We start from the raw sequence: 18858 nt of genomic DNA, 5'->3' as shown, positions 1-18858 counted from the left end.
CCACCACATAATCTGAAGGAGCAACATGTCATGAGGAAAATGAAATTCTGCTTGCCAGTCTGTTAACATAAACGACATCGAAATAAATAATGTATTGCAGAAACGATACCTCCACTACCACACACCCCCAAACCAGGCTTCGTGAGGCAGGATGGTTTATCCAGTGTGGCAGAGGTTTACATCCCAGGATATCCAGCAGCACAACATCTAATGGGCAGCTCTTCCATGCTTTTGAAAGCCCTGTTCTGGATTGCCTCAGGATCTTTATCACACACACACACACACACGCACACACACACACACACACACACACACACGCGTGCGCGCACGCACACGCACACACACACACATACACGCGCGCGCACACACTACATTGGAAGGTGAAGATCTGGAGAAATCCCAGCAACAGTCAGGCCTGGTAGAACATGCCTTGCCTGTCATCCCAGCACTGTCAGCATTGGGGAGGCTGAGGCAGAAAAACCATGAGTTTCAGACCAACCTGAGCTGCACAGCAAGACCCTATCCCAAGAAACAGAACAGCAGGGTGGGGAGAATGTAGCTCTATTGGTAAAGTGTTTGTTTAGCATGCATGAGTGCAGCGGTCGGATTAGAGCTGGGTTTGATCCCCGGCACCTCATAGACAGAGAATGATGGAAGACACCTATAATCCTAGCCCTCCACGGGGCCTGTTCTACATAGTGAGTTCCAGAACAGCCAGGGGTACATAAAGAGATACTGTCTCAAAAATCAAAAATGAAAAGCAAATAAACAAAAGAAATATACAGATACAGAAAGGGGCCCCAAGAACAAGTTATATTCTTGTAGGAAACATCTGGATTGCAGGACGCTCCAACCCTCCTACTCCATCCCACTCGTCCAGAGGAGTGAGTACCTGAGGGCAGCTGTGAGGGGAGCCTCCACCCATGCCCTCAGGATGAAGGCTGGACCTCCTGGACATTGAAAGGAGGCTGGCTCACGAGCCCTGTGGTATGAATGCAGCCCCCAGCCTTAGTGCCTGACTCATCTCTACATCCCGTGCCTTCCCCGCACAGTGAAACACGTTGTCTATGCCCATTCTCTACAGACCTACCACGCACCAGGCTTGGTGAGCCTACTCCCACTCAGATCTTGGGGTTGAACTGTAGGTGGGGGCAGTGTGTGCTCCACTGGTACTGGCTACCTCATCTCAGGCAGAGCCTGATGCTCTAGAACCTCAGGCCAAGCAACATCACACTGTCCTGTTGCCTTGACAACCAACCTCAGCATCTCTGAGCTGACTGCTATTCTCTTCTATCTCTCCCCGTCAGAACGAATCAACAATTAATCCTGGAAATACCTTGTACACTCAGATGGGTCATTGCTGAGGCCCACGTGTGTGGTGTGTGTGTGTGTGTGTGTGTGTGCACATGAGGTGGTCAGAAGACAACCTGAGCTCTTGCTCTCAGGTGCTGTTCACTCTTTTTTCTGTTTTGTTTGAGACTGTGTCTCTCCCTGGCCTGGAACTCATCAAGCAGGCCAGGCAGGCTGCCCAGCAAAGCCAGCCGTCTCAGCCTCCTCCGTGCTAGATTGCAACGGTCCATAACCAAGGGTTCTGGAAACTAAACTCAGGTCCTTACAGTTACAAGCACTTTTTATCAACTGAGCTATATCTCCAACCCTACTGCTGGTCTTTTGCTGTTGTTTTGGTTTTATGGTTGGTTTGTTTAGTTTGAGACAGGGTCTCATGCAGCCCAGGTTGGCCTCAGACTTACTATGTACTTCAGGTTGGCTTTCAACTCCTCCTGCCTCGGGCTGTGGACTGCCGGGATGACAGATGTGTGCTAGCCACCCCAGTTTAGCTGAGCAGGCAGAAGCTGTGGGTAACGATCCCCTCCACAGAAACCACCAAGCACACTCGTTAGCCATTCCCACCTAGACCAGGACTCCTAGCGAGTTATGTCTTCTGTGACCCGAGTGACAGGCTCTGGGCCTTTGTTTTTACAAGTGATTAAAAATAACAACTGTGAACGCTATACATACAGCACAAGAATAGAACTCTGAGAGTGATTTCATTGATATGAAACCTCTGTCCCTGCCTTCGATGGCAGATTTTCCTTTTCTGGAAACTTCATTTCAATGAAATCACTCACACGTGGTCTCCTGTGCCTGTCTGGCTTCTTTCACTAAGTTTTGTGTTTCCAGAATCCATCCATCATTATAGTCTATCGGTGCTTTCTTCCTTTCGGGGCTGACTAATATTCCACTATGTGGGTCTAACCACAGTTTGTTTGGTCCTTCGTCTGCTGGTGAATCTGAGCTACCGTGAGCAATACTGCTGCAAGCATCCGTGCACAAAGAGATGTGTCTGGATACCTGACTGCCTTCAGAGCTTCAGGTATTCTCTCAGATGCGGAAATGTGCCACACGTGCAATAAAGAAGGTTCCTTTTTAAAATTACATTTGTTAACTTTTAAATTACATTTATCACTTTTTAAAATGGCATTTACTTGTAGGGGAATGAGTATGCATGCTGCAGTATATGTATGTGGGGGTCACAGGACAACGAGGGGGAGTTGGTTCTCTCCTTCCATCCCAGAGACTGAACTCAGGTCATGAGGCTTGGCTGTATTCACTTTTACCCACTAAGTAATCTTGCCAGACCCAATCAACGTCCCACTTTTTGAGGAACTTCCGGACTCTTCTCCAGCAGTTATACTGTTTTATATCAGTAATATTGTGAGGCCCCAATTCGTCCACCCTGTCACCACCATGTTATTTTCTGGTGTTTTGCTTTCAATATGGCTGACAGGAGTTGATCTTTGTATGCCTTGACTTTGTGAGAACAATGAGACTCAGATGTTGGTATGACCTGGGGCAGAGACAGAAGGTCCTGTCTGGACAAGACCCCAAGAATCCTATACAATTGTCCCCAAAGGGACAAACCTGCCACCTGGAACCAATGACCCTTAGCAAGGGAAGAAGTAGAGAGAGACATGAATCTTCCCTATGTGGGGCTCTAAGCCGTGTGGCCAGTAACTCCTAGGAATGTCTAAAGGTCCAACTTAGAGCCGCGTCCAGCAAGAAGATTTTATATGGCTCCCCTCATTCCTCTACCCACTTCTAAAGCATTCTTACCCAAATGATTCATGGCTTTGAGACAGACAAAATGACCTGAGTCTTTATGCGATTTTGTTTAGGAAGAGGTTATTATAAAATGGTGTTAAGAAACAGTTCTCATGGGTCAGCAAGGCAGATTAGTGCCTAAAGGGGCTTGCCACCAAGCCTGACAACCTGAGTTCAGTCCCTGGGACCTACATCTTTGAAGGAGAGAACCAATTCCTGCAAATTGTCCTCTAACCTTCATCTGTCTGGCTAGGTCAACAGTTGCATGAAACCCACCACTGTACCCAACCAGTCTTCCCTCAGTGGGGTCTTTTCTTAGCTACTCTGTTTTTCCTGTTGACTGCGGTGGGGACTAAACCCAGGGCTTCATGCTTGCCCAGAGGGCTTCATGCTTGCTGGGCATGCGCTCTGCCGCAGAGTTCCATCCCTAGCCTTGTGCACTCTTTCTACCTTGGTCATTGGGAGACCAGGCAGAGCTGGTGGTGACACAGAGGAGACAGTAGCAGCTCCAGAGCGGAAGTGATGACCCAGGTAGTTCCAGCGGCAATGGTAACAAAGGGATGTCTGAAAAGCTTAGAGGCCAGGGGCAGAAATCTGGAAGCATGGGCTCCAGTCACAGAACTCCGAGGAATTGTTAAGCTCAGAGGCTGAGGGTTCTGACACCCAAGACCCAAGAGCTCTAACACTCACACCCAAGGCCGGTTCCGCAGAGATACCAGCAGACACTGCTCTCTGGTGCTACTGCCCCCCTGTGGCAGCAACCGGTAGAGGTTGAGGGGGGGTACAATAGCTGCTAAATGGAGAGATTAAAGCCCAGATCAGAGAGCCACCAAGCATGAATACCTTAGAACCATCCCCGCTCTCGCTGTAGGGCTCTGAGACACTGCCTCTGCCCACCCAGCCTCTAAGCTTTAGGTGCCCAAGAGCCCAGGATGGCTAGTCACCTACCCACAATTCCAATCTAGGTAGAGCAGGATCCCCAGCCAACTCATTTGTACCAGCATGTGTGCTTTATTTTATTGAGTATAAGCCCCACTCTGTCTCAGAAACACAGCGTCAGACTACTGTGGAGAAAGTGAACGAACGAACGAACGAACAAATGAATAGGCTACATTCTGCATCACATAAGCCTTCACAACACAAGCTACCCCTCAAGCCATCCAGCTACCCTGTGATGAGGGGGGTCAGGAACAAAGATGCGGGGGTCACAGTGGCCCCCCCTGTAAGGGACTCCTGAAAGTCCTTCCAGGATGAGTGAGAAGTTACAAAAGAAAAAAAAAAAGTGTCACCTCAAATCAAGACATGGGTGGCAATGGCTGAGTCATAATGGCCTTCGTTATGTGGTGGAGGCAGTGACGAATTCTGGTTTCATGGGTCCTTAGTGCGGCTGTGATGAGACAAATCACCATTGCCAGATCCAATTGGAAACATCTAGATATTCATGCCTACCAGTGGCTCCTGGTACAGGACAGAGTGTGGCTCCACTCCCCTAGGTCCTCCCTTGGGGACCCTAAATACAAGCACACATCATCACAAACACAGGGTGACACGACTGGTCCCGGCATCTCAACAGACAGGGGTCAAGCTGAGCAGGATACCGGTGCTCCAAAACATCAAAGCCGTGGGTTTCTGGAGTCATCAGGAGGAAGAGGGAGGGGCCGAGTGCCAGGCAATCTCTCCCAGCCTTGCCTCCTGCTTGGCCTCTGGCCAGTACCAGCATAGTCCCCTGAAACCCCTATTCCCACTTAAGGCTTCTGGACTGCCTCTGGCTTTTCAGACCACCTCCCCCCTTCCTGTCTCCCGTTTTTACACTAAAGCAAGACAGTGAAGGTCAAGGGTTAGAGCAGGCTTTCCCAGCCTAACAAGTGTGGGAACGCGTTTCCAGAAAGCTCCTTCAGAATTTACCCAGGAATGAAGTAGAGGGGGGGAAACTTCCCCATCCTGCCCCCAGGGACCAGTCCACTTCCTGGGCTCCGAATGGTGTTCTCGGACTTAGCTGACCACAGTCTTCCTACATACGCAGGACAAAACCACAGACAAAGCAAACATACTGACCGGACAGGCTGGATTCAGCAGAGGTTTTACCTTCCTAAAAGATGCCAGCACACCCGTGAGGGCCATTCAGAATTCCTCAATCCCACCAACTCCAGCTGCCTACTTCCCTGACCCGGGGGGGGGGGGCGGGCGGGCAAGATTCCACAGGGTTAGAGAGAGGCCATTCCTGAGGGGAGACATCCCAACTTCACAGGGCATCCACCTGGACCAGGGATAGCATGGGGAGCCACTTCTGGGCAAGGTCCCAGAGGGGTTCTCCATAGAAACTCAAAACTCTGAACTCTGAAGTTCCAGGTTTAAAGGAGGGGCTGAGGGTTTGAGGACTTGGGTCTCCTTAAATCCTACCAGGGTAGGCTAATCACTTATTCTGGGAAGAATCCTGAGAATCTCTGGGATACAGCATGGGAAGTTACAAGGGAATCAGCCCATGTGAGGAAACTGAGGACATAAGAGCATGAAGCACGTGTGTGTGTGTGTGTGTGTGTGTGTGTGTGTGTGTGTAAGGGGGGTGCTAGACATTCAGCACTAAGAATAGAAAAGAAATACAACACCTCAATCATTTATGAAACACCTACTGTATACTAATCCTCACATAGAAAACACAACGAAGATGCAGTTAGAGAAGAGGTTCCTGCCCCATCTTTGGAAGGAGTCAAGGAGTGTTTCTAGGAAGGAGTGATCTCTAAATGGACCCGAGTTTAGCTGTCACCTTGAAAAGAAGTGCCATGGGCAGGGGATACCCACCTAAGCAGTTCTGAGTCACACAGGGCCACCTCCTTTCTCCATCTGAGATGCATGGAAAGTTTGTGGTTCTGATTCCCCACCTACAGGACCACTCTGGCCAGATGATGGTCACTTAACCTCCTAAGAGACAGGTTTGGTTGCTCAGAGTGCCATCCTTGCTTCAAATGAGTGTGTGAGTAAGCATGTGTGTGTGTGTGTGTGTGTGTGTGTGGTGTGGTGTGTACGTGCGTGTGCTGGGGATGGAATCCAGGGCTTTCCGCTTCTGATTTTAATGTTTCTCATTTGTTTTATTTTGCTTTGGGGGAAGAGATAAGATCTTTATATGTAACCCAGGTTAGACTCAAACTTGAAGCAACTCTCCTGCCTCAACTTCTCAGAAACAGGAATTACAGAAATGTGCCAAAATGGTCTGGCATGTCTGGACTCTGCTCTGCTATTCTATTCTGTCCTGACTTCTCAGGTTACCCTTGGGGGCTCATCAGTGTCTTTCTTCTATATGGAATTTAACTTAGAAATAGGGTATTTGGAGCTTCTGGGCTGAGGGATGAGTCTTTGAAGTAGTAACACCTGAGCACATGAACGAGTTTGTGCAAAATCTGTAAGACTGTTAATAGTAAAAATTAGGGATGGCTAAGGAAGTAGCTACACTGTGCAACAGTTGCCTAGAATCCCCCAGTGAGGGGCTGGGGTGTGGCTCAGTGGTAGAACACCTGCCTAGAATCCCCCAGTGAGGGGCTGAGGTGTGGCTCAGTGGTAGAACACCTGCCTAGAATCCCCCAGTGAGGGGCTGAAGTGTAACTCAGTGGTAGAGCCCCTGCCTAGAATCCCCCAGTGAGGGGCTGGGGTGTGGCTCAGTGGTAGAGCACCTGCCTAGAATCCCCCAGTGAGGGGCCGGAGTGTGATTGAGTCCTGTCCCTGGTATGCACATAACAAGCCAGATGTAAAAGCACGTGCTTATAATCCCAGTGCTAGGAAGTAGAGTACAGGAAGATCCCAGGGCTCACTGGCCAGCCACCTTAGCCAAATCTGGAACTCTAGGTCTCAGTGAAGAGACTCTGTCTCAAAAACTAATGTAAGAAAGAATACCTGAGGCTCAACTCTGACTACCAAATGCATGTGCACCGACACACACATAAAAATTAAAATTAAAAATTAAAACAAAATAGGGCCTCATAAGGGGTCAGCCAGTGAAGTGCTTACTGTGCAAGCCTGGAAACATGAGTTTTGGGGCTGGAAAGATGGCTCAGTGGTTAAGAGCACTGACTGTTCTTCCAAAGGACCTGGGTTCAATTCCCAACACCCACATGGCAGCTCACAACTGTCTGAAGATCTAGTTGCAGGGGGATCTGACACCTTCACACCAATGCATATTAAATAAAACCATAAAAAATATTAAAAAAAAAAGAAACATGAGTTTGATCCTTGGAACCCATGTAAAGATGAAAGGAGACAAGAGCATGGGAACAAAGTCACAAAAGCAGAGATGATGAAGGAAAATAAATGGGAGACAAACCAATCAAATCAATTACATTAAATTTATGGCTGGCTATAAATGAGGTAATCCATATATATGTACACATGTATATGCCTATATAGTAATGAACAGGACTTATTGTTTAAATTGTAGGTAATATTAACACATCAGCTCAGTGGTAGACATTATTGTATTAGACTTAAAAACCTGAAGTCAAGCCAGGGGTAGTAGTACTCACACCTATAATCCTAGCACCTAAGAGGCTGAGGCAGGAGGATCATGTGTTCTAGTAAAAACTAGAAATGGGGATGTGACTCAGCTGGCAGAAGTCTCGCATACACTGAGTCCTGGGTTTGATCCCCAGCACCACATAACACAGGGTGATGGTGGAAGCCACCATCTCAGCATTCAGAGGTGGAGGCAGGAGGATCAGGAGTTCAAGGTTATCTATCCTCAGCCACATAGGACACGTGAGAACAGCAATGGCTACAAGAAACACTGTCTCAGTAAATAAAGATAGATAGATAGATAGATAGATAGATAGATAGATGATAGATAGATAGATAGATAGATAGATAGATAGATAGATAGATATAGATGATAGATAGATATAGATGATAGAAAGATTAGATAGATAGATAGATAGATAGATAGATAGATAGATAGATAGATAGACAGACAGACAAACTTAACTAAAGAAAGGGGAGAAAGACACACAAGTGATGTTGGAGGTCTTAATGATCCTTGTTATGGACAGAGGATCAGAAAACTAGCAAGAATGCAAAATGGGGCTAGGGAGATGGCTCAGTCAGTAAAGGTGCTTGCTGGCACGCCTAATGGCCCAAGTTCTAGCCCTGCAACCCATACAGTGGAACAAGAGAGCCACCTTCTACAATTGTCCACTGACATCCACAACTACATCATGCATAGCACTTGAGCCCCCCACACACATGCACACACACACAAAATAAAATCTAAAATATAATAAAAATGTTTTAAATCTAGGTGTGCTAGTTGCACACCTTTAATCCCAGCACTGGCAAGGCAGAGGCAAGCGGATCTCTGTGAATTCAAGGCAAGCCTAATCTATAGAATGAGTTCCAGGACAGCCAGAACTGCACAGTGAGACTACAAAAAAATTAATTTCAAGAAAATAACACAAAGTGTCACAACCCTGAACTCTCAGGGCTGCAGAGTGCTCCACCTGACCTCCTCGGGAGCACAGGGAGGAGTCACCAAAGCAGCACTATGATCAGCCAGAAAGCATAATGAACTGAACTGAAAAGGTGTGGAGTCATTCAGTGCTCTTGGACCACAATGAGGCCAGGCCTGAATAACAAAGATCTCTGGAAAGTTCCCAGATATTGCAAAAATTAAACAAGAAAAAGCCTAACAAATGAAACAAAGATTAGATCTCAAGAGAGATGGAAACTCTCTTGAGCTGAGTAAAGCAAGGAAGAAGAAATCCCCAGGATTAAGATGTGTAGAATAATGCCAAAATAGGAAATGTGCGGACTTCAATGTTTCCTTTCAAAAAAATTAAAGTACTATTTTGACATTTCACCTTAAGAAGCTTTGAAAAGGATACAGCCCAATACAAAAGAAAGAAGGAAATCATAAAAATAAGAGCAAATTCAACAACATTAAATGAAAAAAAAGCCAGGTGGTGGTGGCGCACGCCTTTAATTCCGGCACTTGGGAGGCAGAGGCAGGCGGATCTCAGTGAGTTCGAGACCAGCCTGGTCTACAAAGCAAATTCCAGGACAGCTAGGGCTGTTACACAGAGAAACCCTGTCTTGGAAAACAAATAAATAATATATTTAAAAAGGCTCTAGAGAGTGGGTGTACTTCCTGGAAAAGAGCACTCAAGGGGCTTAGTGGTTAAGAGCACTGGCTGCTCTTGCAGTCGATCCAGCTCAGTCCCCAGCACCCACGTGGCCGCACAGTCATCTGTAACTCCAGTTCCAAAGGATCCAATGCCCTTTTCTGGCCTCCAAGGATACCTCGCATGCACGTGGTGCACAGACATACACGCAGGCAAAACACTTGTACACATAAAGTAAACTTTGAAAGAGAAAAATATTAAAACTGATAATCCTCTACACAGGCTGCTTAATAACAACAAAAAGGCACTAATGACCAATATCAAGTATTAAGTATCAGTTGTGAGCCACCTGACGTGAATGCTGCTCTTCGGGAGGACCAGAGTTTAATTCCCAACATCCACATTAGGGGACTCACAATTTCCTTTAACGTCAGCTCCAGCGGATTCAGCACCCTCCTCTGGCCCCCACAGTCAGTCCTCCAATGGCATATGCACACACATGCACAGTACGCATGAATAAAAAACAAGTAAATAAAAATTACTGTTTCACAATGGATGAAACACTGGGCCAGCAAGATGGCTGACTGGATAAAGGCACTTGGTGTACAAGCCTGGTAACCCAAGTGCTATCCCGGAACCTACACACGCTGGTTGATTTTAACTACTGACTTGACATAGCTTAAAATCACCTGGAAAAAGTCTCAGCGAGGAATTGCCCCAGGTCAGGTTGGCCTGTCTTGATTTTGCTAATGTAGGCAGGGAAAGACACACCCACTGTGGGTGGTACCATTCTCTGGATTTAGGTGAGCGGTTCTCAACCTTCCTAATACTGCGGACCTTTAATACAGTTGCTCATGTTGTGGTCCAACCATAGTGTTATTTTCATTGCTGCTTCATAACTTTAATTTTGCTACTGTTATGAATAGTACTGTGTAGCTGTGTTTTCTGATGGTCTTAGGTGACCCCTGTGAAAGGATCGTTTGACTCCTCCCAAAGGGGTCCAGACCCACAGGTTGGGAACCACTAGTTTAGGTCAATAGAGAAGACAGGTGACCTGGGGGAGCACGCCTTTAATCCCAGCACTCAGAAGGCAGAGGCAGGCAGAGCTCTATGAGTTTGAGGCTAGCCTAGTGTACAGAGCAAGTTTTAGGACAGGCTCCAAAGCTACACAGAGAAACTCTGTGTCGAAAAATGAAAAACAAAACAAAACAAAAAAGCCTTTAATCCCAGTACTCAATAGTAAGAGAAGAGAGATGACTGTGAGTTCAGCCTCATCTACGTAGTGGACTTCCAGGCCAGCCGGGACTACATGGTGAAGGGAAAGCTAGCTGAGCACTAAACATGCATGTATTCATTTTTTCTCTCAGCTCCTGGATGTGATAAAACTAACCACCCTTCCATCTCTGCATAGGCACGCGGGCACACACACACACACACACACACACACACACACACCAAATACTGAGCAATCACACACTAAGCAATCATTGGGAGGGATGTCCCCACAGAACAGATGACAAGTAGAAAAACACACAAAATATGAAACTGCCACTGCCACATGGCCACACACAAAATCTAAAGATTGTTTTTAAATAACACAAGAGGGAATGGTGGGGGGTGGGTCGGTTGGTAAGAGCACTAGCTTTGAAAGGCTTGGATTCCGTATTTGAATCCCTACTACCCACGGAAAAAGCTGGCTGTTGCTGGGTGTGGTGGTTCAAAACCAACATTCAGGAGGCAGAGGCAGGTGGATCTCTGAGTTTGAGTTTAGCCTGGTCTACAAATCAAGTTCTAGGACAGCCAGGGCTAGACAGAGAAGCCAAATCTTGAAAAACAAAAACAAAAAAACAAGCAAGTTGGGTGGGACTATGGACACACCTGTAACCCCAGTTCTGGGGCTCGCTAGCTCCAGGGTGAGTGGAAGCCCCTGCCTCATGGGACTAAGGTAGGGTGATGGAGAAGGACACCCTACATCTGGTGGAAAACACATGTGGATCTACACCATAAGAAACACACATATAAACAACAACAACAAGATTAAATAACACCTAAGGTGGAGGTGGGAGACTTTAGAGAGTTTTATATCATCTCTTCAGCTCTGAACTTAATTTTTTTTCCTTTATGGGCATGGGTGATTTTATTTGTTTTCTGCTTTGGTTTGTGTTGTGATACTTGCGTGACAGGGTCTCCCTGTGTAGCCCAGGCTGACCTTGATTTCCTGGTCCTCTTGCTTCAGCCTCCTGAGTGCCAAATGACAGGCATGTACCACCAAGCCAGGCTCAAGAAACAAAGAAAGAATTCATGATAGAAAGAATTTCTTTCTTTCTTTTTAAAAATACGTATTTATTTATTATGTATACAGTATTTTTATTTATATATTATTTATTTATTTATTTGTTATGTACACAGTATTCTATCTGTGTGTATGCCTGCAGGCCGGAAGAGGGCACCAGACCTCATTACAGATGGTTGTGAGCCACCATGTGGTTGCTGGGAATTGAACTCAGGACCTTTGGAAGAGCAGGCAATGCTCTTAACCACTGAGCCATCTCTCCAGCCCAAGAATTTCTTTCTTTATCTTTCTTTCTTTCTATTTATTTTTCTTTATTTCTTTTTGTTTGTTTAGACAGGATTTCTCTGTATAGTTTTGGAGCCCATCCTGAAACTCATTCTGTAGACCATGCTGGCCTCGAACTCACAGAGATCTGCCTGCCTCTGCCTCCACCTCCCAAGTGCTGGGATTAAAAGCATGCGCCACCACCGCCTGGCTCATGAATTCTTTGTAGATGTTTTTGTGGGTGCTGGGAAGATGGCCCAGGCAGTAGATACTATGGCTAAAGCATGAGAGCTGGCGTATAGATCCCCAGCACAGCTGTCAACCCAGCTCTAAGGAGGCAGAGGTGGGCAAATGCCTGGAGCTCAAGAACTAAGGAGCCCAGCTGAATAGGTGAGAAACCCTGGGGAGACACACTAAAGAAGATACCAAACATGACCTCTGACCTCCACACACAGGGGCACTATTCATAGGTACCTGTGTGCACAGGTGCACACAAACACACACACACACACACAAATTAATTAAATAATAATTTTAAATATATTTTTAAGTGTTTGGGGAGTTGACTCGGTGGTTAAGAGCACTTACTGCTCTTACAGAGGACCGCAGTTCTGTTCCCAGCACCCACATTGGGTGGCTCACAAACGCCTGAAACTCCAATCCCAAGGTATTCAGCGCCCTCTTCTGGCCTCCAAAGCCATCTTCACTTGTGTGGCATACACATGCAGACACACATAGTTAACAATAGCAATAAAAATAAATCTTAAAAAAACATTTTGATAGGTTATGTCCATTGACCAAGTGCTATTTACTAGTTTGTTTTCAGAATGGGGGAAGAGCCAAGGCTTTTCACAGCCAACACTCCTATGAGCCCAGCTCCCCGCAGTCAGTATGAACCCCGTGGGTGGCGTGCTTCCCTTAAGTCCCGTCCTGCACCCTTTCTCACACCTGCACATCCACACCATGTGCACATCACCTCCCCATCCCACCCGTGCCTCACCTGCCCCCACCTCCGGCCCTCTTCAAGAGCAAGCTCCCAAACCACAGAGGCCAGAGCGAGGGCACCTTCCTGAGGCATCTGACAGAGAAGAACAGCGCACCCCAGGCCCAGCATCGTTAGCGCCAGCCGGAGTGCCATCCCCGTGGTGAGTTAGTTGGCAGAAGGGGTGCAGCTGTGCCTCTCTGGGGTCTCTCCGTCTCCATGGCCTCCTCCAGGACTTTGGCCACTGTCCTGGTGAGCGATCAAACTGACCCGAAGGAGAGAACAAGAAGATTGTCCTCACAACCAGGGAGCCACTGAACTAAAGCCCAATGTGCTTGCATTTTCTGATGATTTTTATAAATTTCAGATACTCAGACTGTGGGATTTTATAATTTCATATCAGCGGATGAGGTATGATTTTATAGCCTGGTCTTCTCCTCAAAGAGGGGACAGGCCTGGTTTCCTTTATACTAATCGGGAAGGCTGTGAGATTAACCCAGAGCATTAACTGTATCACTGTGTATTGTAATGAGTTCTTTTCAGCTTTTGGTGCTGACTGCAGTCGAGTGTATTATGTATGAGTGTTCTGGGCAGCAGATCTCATTATAGATGGCTGTGAGCCATCATGTGGTTGCTGGGAATTGAACTCAGGACCTCCGGAACAGCAGTCAGTTCTCTTAACCTCGGAGCCATCTCTTCAGCCTCTATTTTAGAGTTTCTGTATAGACTTCAGCAGTCTGTTTCTAAAATGAAATGTATTTCAATAAGCTGTGTGATTTTTTTCAGTGTAGTTAAACCCATGTTGTAAAATAGATACATTTTTATAATTATTTTAAAAAACATTTTGATAGGTTATGTCCACTGACCAAGTGCTATTTACCAGTTTGTTTTCAGAATGGGGGCAGAGCCAAGGCTTTTCACTGCTCTGTATCAGGAAATCATGAACGCTGCCACTGCCTACCCCTCCATGCATGGTGGACGGACTGTCTTAAACAGAAGAACAAGGTTCATTCTTTTGAGCCACGCATGGCAGGTGCATGTGTGTAGTTCTAGCACTCAAGGCCTACAGCAGGAGGATCATGAGCTAGGCTACACAGTAAGACCCTGTTTCCAAAAAAATGTACAATATGAACTAGAAATAGTTCAGCAGTCGAGAGCACTTATTCTTGCGTTGGACCAGGGTTTAATTCCCAGCACCTACATCTAGCAAATTAAAACTGTCCATAACTCCAGTTCCAGGGACTCTGATGCCCTCTTCTAACTTCCACGGGCACCATATATGCACATGGTATACAGACATGCACACAAGCAAAATACTCATACCCATAAAATAAAATAAATCTCAAAAATTAAAAATACACATAGTAATGAATAGTAGTGGGAGTTGCTTCGGGTCAGAGCTGTGCGATTATAGGAGGCACCCATGAAAAGTGTTTGTTTAATACCAGATGGCTCACAAGTGCTACAAAGCAAGCCTCAGTCTGTATGAGACTCCCCACATTCCCATCTGGTCTCCAAGACACCAAGACAAGGGATAGTTAAATGACCTCAGGTGACACTCGACAATACTCTGGACAGAGAGATGCAGTAAAGAGAATGGAGTCACTGCCTGGGAGGGAAGCTGGATACAGCAATGGGCTCCTGCAAAGACTCCTGGGCTGGCCAGCCAACCCAGCCTGAGGAAGAACCCAGAAGAGGGACTGGGGAACACAGAGGGGTGTCCTTCACAGAGGAGCCAGCCATGAGGGCCTCTGTCCTCAGAACAGTAGGACTAGAGAGCTGAAGTAGCCTGTGCTTATAATCCTCACATTTTGCTGAGGCAGGGGGATTGTAAGTTTGAGGTCAGCCTGTGAAACATAGTATTACCTTCCACAGAGAAAAATAGGTGGGGGGGGGGGGAAATGGAGGGAGGGGGCGTGTCCTTCTTCCCATCAAACATGTCAGGGGTATATTCCTCCATCCACTCTACAAGTCAGGCATTCAGATCAACGTGGACCCAAACTACACACCCACGTCACCTGCATGGTCAGAGCTACTTGTCTTTTTTTAATGTACGTATGTAGCTATGTCTATGCATGCGTGTATGTACACATGTATTACACAGGTGAAACATGTGTGAGGCCAAAAGAGAGCACCAGATCCCAGGGGACTGAAGTTACAGATGATTATAAACCACCAATGGGGGTGCTGGGAATCGAACCCAGGTCTTATGGAAGAGCAACCAGTGTTCGTAACAGTTGAGTCAGCTGTTCACTCCCTCACTGGGATCTGGGGGCTTGAAGCCTGGGCTAGGCTGGCTGATCACCAGACCTCAAAATGGTTTCTATAACCAGACATAGGAGGGACTATGCAGGTATAAGGCCAATCTGAACTACAATGCAAGAGCTTCTCAAGACACACACACACACACACACACACACACACAACCAGACTTCATCCCCATTTGCCTAACCTGAAAACTGCCAGTGAACCCCACAGCCACTAACCAGGCTCAGATTCATAATCCCTGAACTGCCATCCAGGAGAGTTCTGGAGACTGCAAACCTCAAAGAAATAGAAGGAGGGATTCTAGGGCTCAAAGATGAACCCAAGGTCTAACAAAGAAAGGCCAGTTTCAAGTCAGCTGAATCAGTGGGAATGGAGCCCAGGGCCTCATGCATGGGGGCAGATGCTCTACCACTGAGCCACACCCCAGCCCCTCACTGGGGGATTCTAGGCAGGGGCTCTACCACTGAGCCACACCCCAGCCCCTCATTGGGGGAGTCTAGGCAGGTGCTCCACTGCCCAGCTATGCCCCTAACCCCTCACTGGAGGTACACAGATAAGAGCTCTCCCTCTGATCCATGCCCTTAGGGAAATTGTAAGTGAGCTCTCTGCCATGGAGTCCTAGCCCTGCTTCCCATGGTCTTGACAAATCCTGAGACATGGGGACATCACTTCCTTGGAATTCCAAGGGAGGACTTGACGCAGCTTTGCCCAGGGAACCTACCAAGAGTATCGGGGTCACTCACCTTCTCCAGCTTCTCGAAGTGCTCCCGAAGGAACCGCAGCGGCCGGTCAGGCTTGGCAACACAGAGGTGCACGATGCATTCTTTGAGCACCTGCTGGATGCCATGCTTCTGCACGTACATCTCGCATCCTTTCAGAGAGTCCTCGTCCTCCGAGTGGAAGCAGGATGGGGAGGCCATGGTCAGAATGTCTTCTACGGTCCTGTGAAGGAAAACTAAAATCAGCTTTAGGAGGAGCCGGGGAAGCCAGACTGTTCTGCTGGTATGCTCTATGAAGTACATGTGGGCTGGGCCTGGTGGTGCAAGCCTGTCATCTCAGCTACTCAGAAAACTAGGGTGGAGGATCGTGAGTTCAAGGCTCACCTAAACAGGATCAGCCTATACAACTTAGTGAGAACCTGTCTCAAAGGAAAAAAAGGACAAAGAAGGCTGGGGTAAGGCTGGAGAATGTGGCTTAGTTGGTGAGTACTTGCCTAGCATGCAGGTTTCATCGCCAGGAGCAAAGAAATCCTCCCTGGTGATGCATGCCTGTAACCCTGATCCTACTCAGGAGGTAGAGACTAAAGATAAGGAGTTTAAAGCCAGCCTGGTCTGCATACAACTTTGTCTTTAAAAGGGGGGGGGGGCACTGAGAGGATGGCTCATTGAATAAAACACTTGCGGCCCATGCACGAGGAGAGGAAGTCAGATCTCTAGCACCCGCGAAAATGCCAGGTGGGCTTGGTGGCCTACAATCATCGTGTGTGGGAAGTGAACCCAAGAGATCCCAGGGACAAGCTGGCTACCTAGACTACTGAACTAGTGAGCTCTGAGTTCAAGGAGGAAACCCTGCCTCAATACATAATGTGGAGAGTGATCACTGAAGGCACCCCACACCAACCATGGACCTTCTACACATGTACATGCATTATATGCATCTGCATACGCATGTGAACACGCATAGGCATGTACACACACACAACTGAATTTTCAAAAAACCCAGAGGGTTGCACATCAGCGGTAGAGGGCCTGCCCAGCGGGTACAATGTTTTGCTAATGATTAGGCCCAGTGAAGGGTGTGTGACACCAGAAACCATATTTGTCAAAGGCCTTTCTCGGATGAGTGGGTTCAGCCCTTCCTTACCTCTGAACAAATTCTTGCAGAGATGGGAAAAGATCAAGTACAATTTGTATACGGTAAGCTCTCCATTTCTGGGAAATTTGAGGTGGAATAAGTTGGATGTCTGGCGCCCCCACTATGGGAACCATGCTGTCGGATGGCTTCATTTTCATCCACCCCTCCCCCTTTTTAAGGACACAGATGTGGAATATAGATGTTGTCACGATCTAAGGCCACAGCGGGGGCAGTTGGGGCGGGAGGGGGAGGTGCTGTCAAAGGATTGAGGTGACTTGTTTCATGGGGAAGGGAAAGGGGGTAAGGAAAACAATGGAACAGAGTTGGGGGCGGTAGGAGGGGGCTTGGAAGACAGTAACAGAGGCCCAAAGGCTCTAGAACGCGTCAGTGTGTGCCCTGCGCAGGGTAGAGTCACAATGTCCAGATCACCGCCCCGCCCCGCACGGATTGGAATCACCCAGCCTAGAGGCCTCAGGGTTTGAAGGGTCCCCATGATGGCGAGGTACACCTGGTTTCGGAGGATGGGGATTCTTTCCCACTCCCACCCCGTGACCCCGTCCCCGGACCCTAAGCCCACTAGAGGAGCAATTGGAGACGCCCCTAGATGGTGGTGGGTGCAGGACACCCCCAGATCGTGGTAGGTGCAGGGTGACCCCAGATCCTGGCGGTGCAAGCCACACGCCCGACCCTGTCCTGGGCGCTTGCGCAAGGGCCTGGCTCCACCTCGGACACCAGCAGCCCCACCACCACCACCATTCGGGTGGCCCTGCGGCCGATCCTGTCGCTCCCCAAATCCCTCCTATCCCTGTGAGTCCCCCAGTTCCCGCCGAGACCCAGCTCTGGGTAGGGCCAGATCCCCGTGCAGACCCCACCCCAGCTTGCGTACCTGTAGATGCGCGGTGCCCGAGGCCAGAGGCAGCTGCGCGGGGACGCGGGGACGCGGGGACGCGGGGACGGCGAGCGGGTCTCCGCACTGCAGCGGCGCCGCCCTCCGCCCGCCCCCGCTGCGCGCCGCCGGCCGCCAGGCCCCGCGCACCGCGCCCGCGCGGGTCGCCCACCGACCGCTGCCCTCCCCAGGGCCCGTCCCACTGCTATTTCTGAATAGCGACGACACACCGGAGCCCCGTCGCGCAGGCCCCGCGCTGCCGCCAAGACCTGCCACCCTAACCCTCTCCTCCTAAGCTCGTCCAACCTGGCTGGTGCAGCTAGCTCCTCTGGGGCCCAGATGCTCTCTCTGTTCAGTGTACACCACCCTGCTCTGTCTGAGCTGTCACCCTGGAGGGGAGGGAGGGAGTCGCATTCAGTGCCTGCCCACTCTAAAGCCGAGGCCTGTAGCAAAAATTAGCCTCCACCCATCCTGTCCTGCGCCATCTGCTCCTGTGGGGACAGAGTCCATCTTCTAAGTGATCTAAGCGCAGGAGAAAGGATGAGGCTCACAGGTACTGTCGATAGTCAGTCACCTGTCCACAACCCATCCGCTCACTCACTGGTCCACACTCACCGGCTCATTCTTCCACTCACCTGTCGCCTCACTCACACACCAGTTCCCACATCTAGGCTTCCATTCATCCACCCCACCCCCACACTCATCTCTCTACATTCATCTGCTCCCCACATTTGTTCCTCCACGTGCCTGTCCACATTCCCTAGCTCTCAGCTATACCCCATAGCTCTGCTGCCTGCTATCTCTTGTCTCATTCACCAGGCCACCGTCTCATGACACAGGCGTCCTCCGCGTGGCCACCACCGTGCTCTCAGCAGGTTTGAAGGTGAACTGGTGCAATAAGGGCTTCCTGGCCTGAAACAGGCTCTAAAACTTTGTAGCGTGCATGGATGAAGCTCGGGTTCCCATCACCAGCTCTGCACAAACTGGGTATGGTGGCACACACCTGTGACCCCAGCACATGGGATGTTGACACAGGAGAATCAGCTCAAAGCCATCCTTGCCTACAATAGCAAGTTTGAAGCTACCCTGGGCTATATGAGACTCTGTCTCA

The 18858-nt window shown here is 48.6% G+C and overlaps 1 protein-coding gene across 3 annotated transcripts in view; it reads right to left on the bottom strand.

Moving 5' to 3' along the window:
• Positions 1–18187, bottom strand: part of Prkar1b (protein kinase cAMP-dependent type I regulatory subunit beta) — a 118439-nt gene extending 100252 nt beyond the window's left edge. For 2 of the 3 annotated variants that reach the window (XM_050163253.1, XM_050163256.1), the window contains exons 1-2: positions 17748–17895; positions 15751–15949 (exon numbers count right to left, since the gene is read on the bottom strand). In XM_050163253.1, the coding sequence (XP_050019210.1) occupies positions 15751–15927 (177 nt within the window). In that variant the 5' untranslated portion in view covers positions 15928–15949; positions 17748–17895. Of the gene's footprint in view, positions 1–15750; positions 15950–17747; positions 17896–18053 lie in introns of those variants that run through there. The other variant, XM_050163254.1, reaches the window with a different exon arrangement.
• Between the last annotated feature and the right edge of the window lie 671 nt (positions 18188–18858).

Source organism: Alexandromys fortis, unplaced genomic scaffold (assembly GCF_014885135.2).
Source record: "Alexandromys fortis isolate MF-2015 unplaced genomic scaffold, M_Fortis_MF-2015_v1.1 scaffold_144, whole genome shotgun sequence".
NCBI classification, from domain to species: domain Eukaryota; kingdom Metazoa; phylum Chordata; class Mammalia; order Rodentia; family Cricetidae; genus Alexandromys; species Alexandromys fortis.
This window is presented reverse-complemented; position numbering and strand designations above follow the sequence as displayed.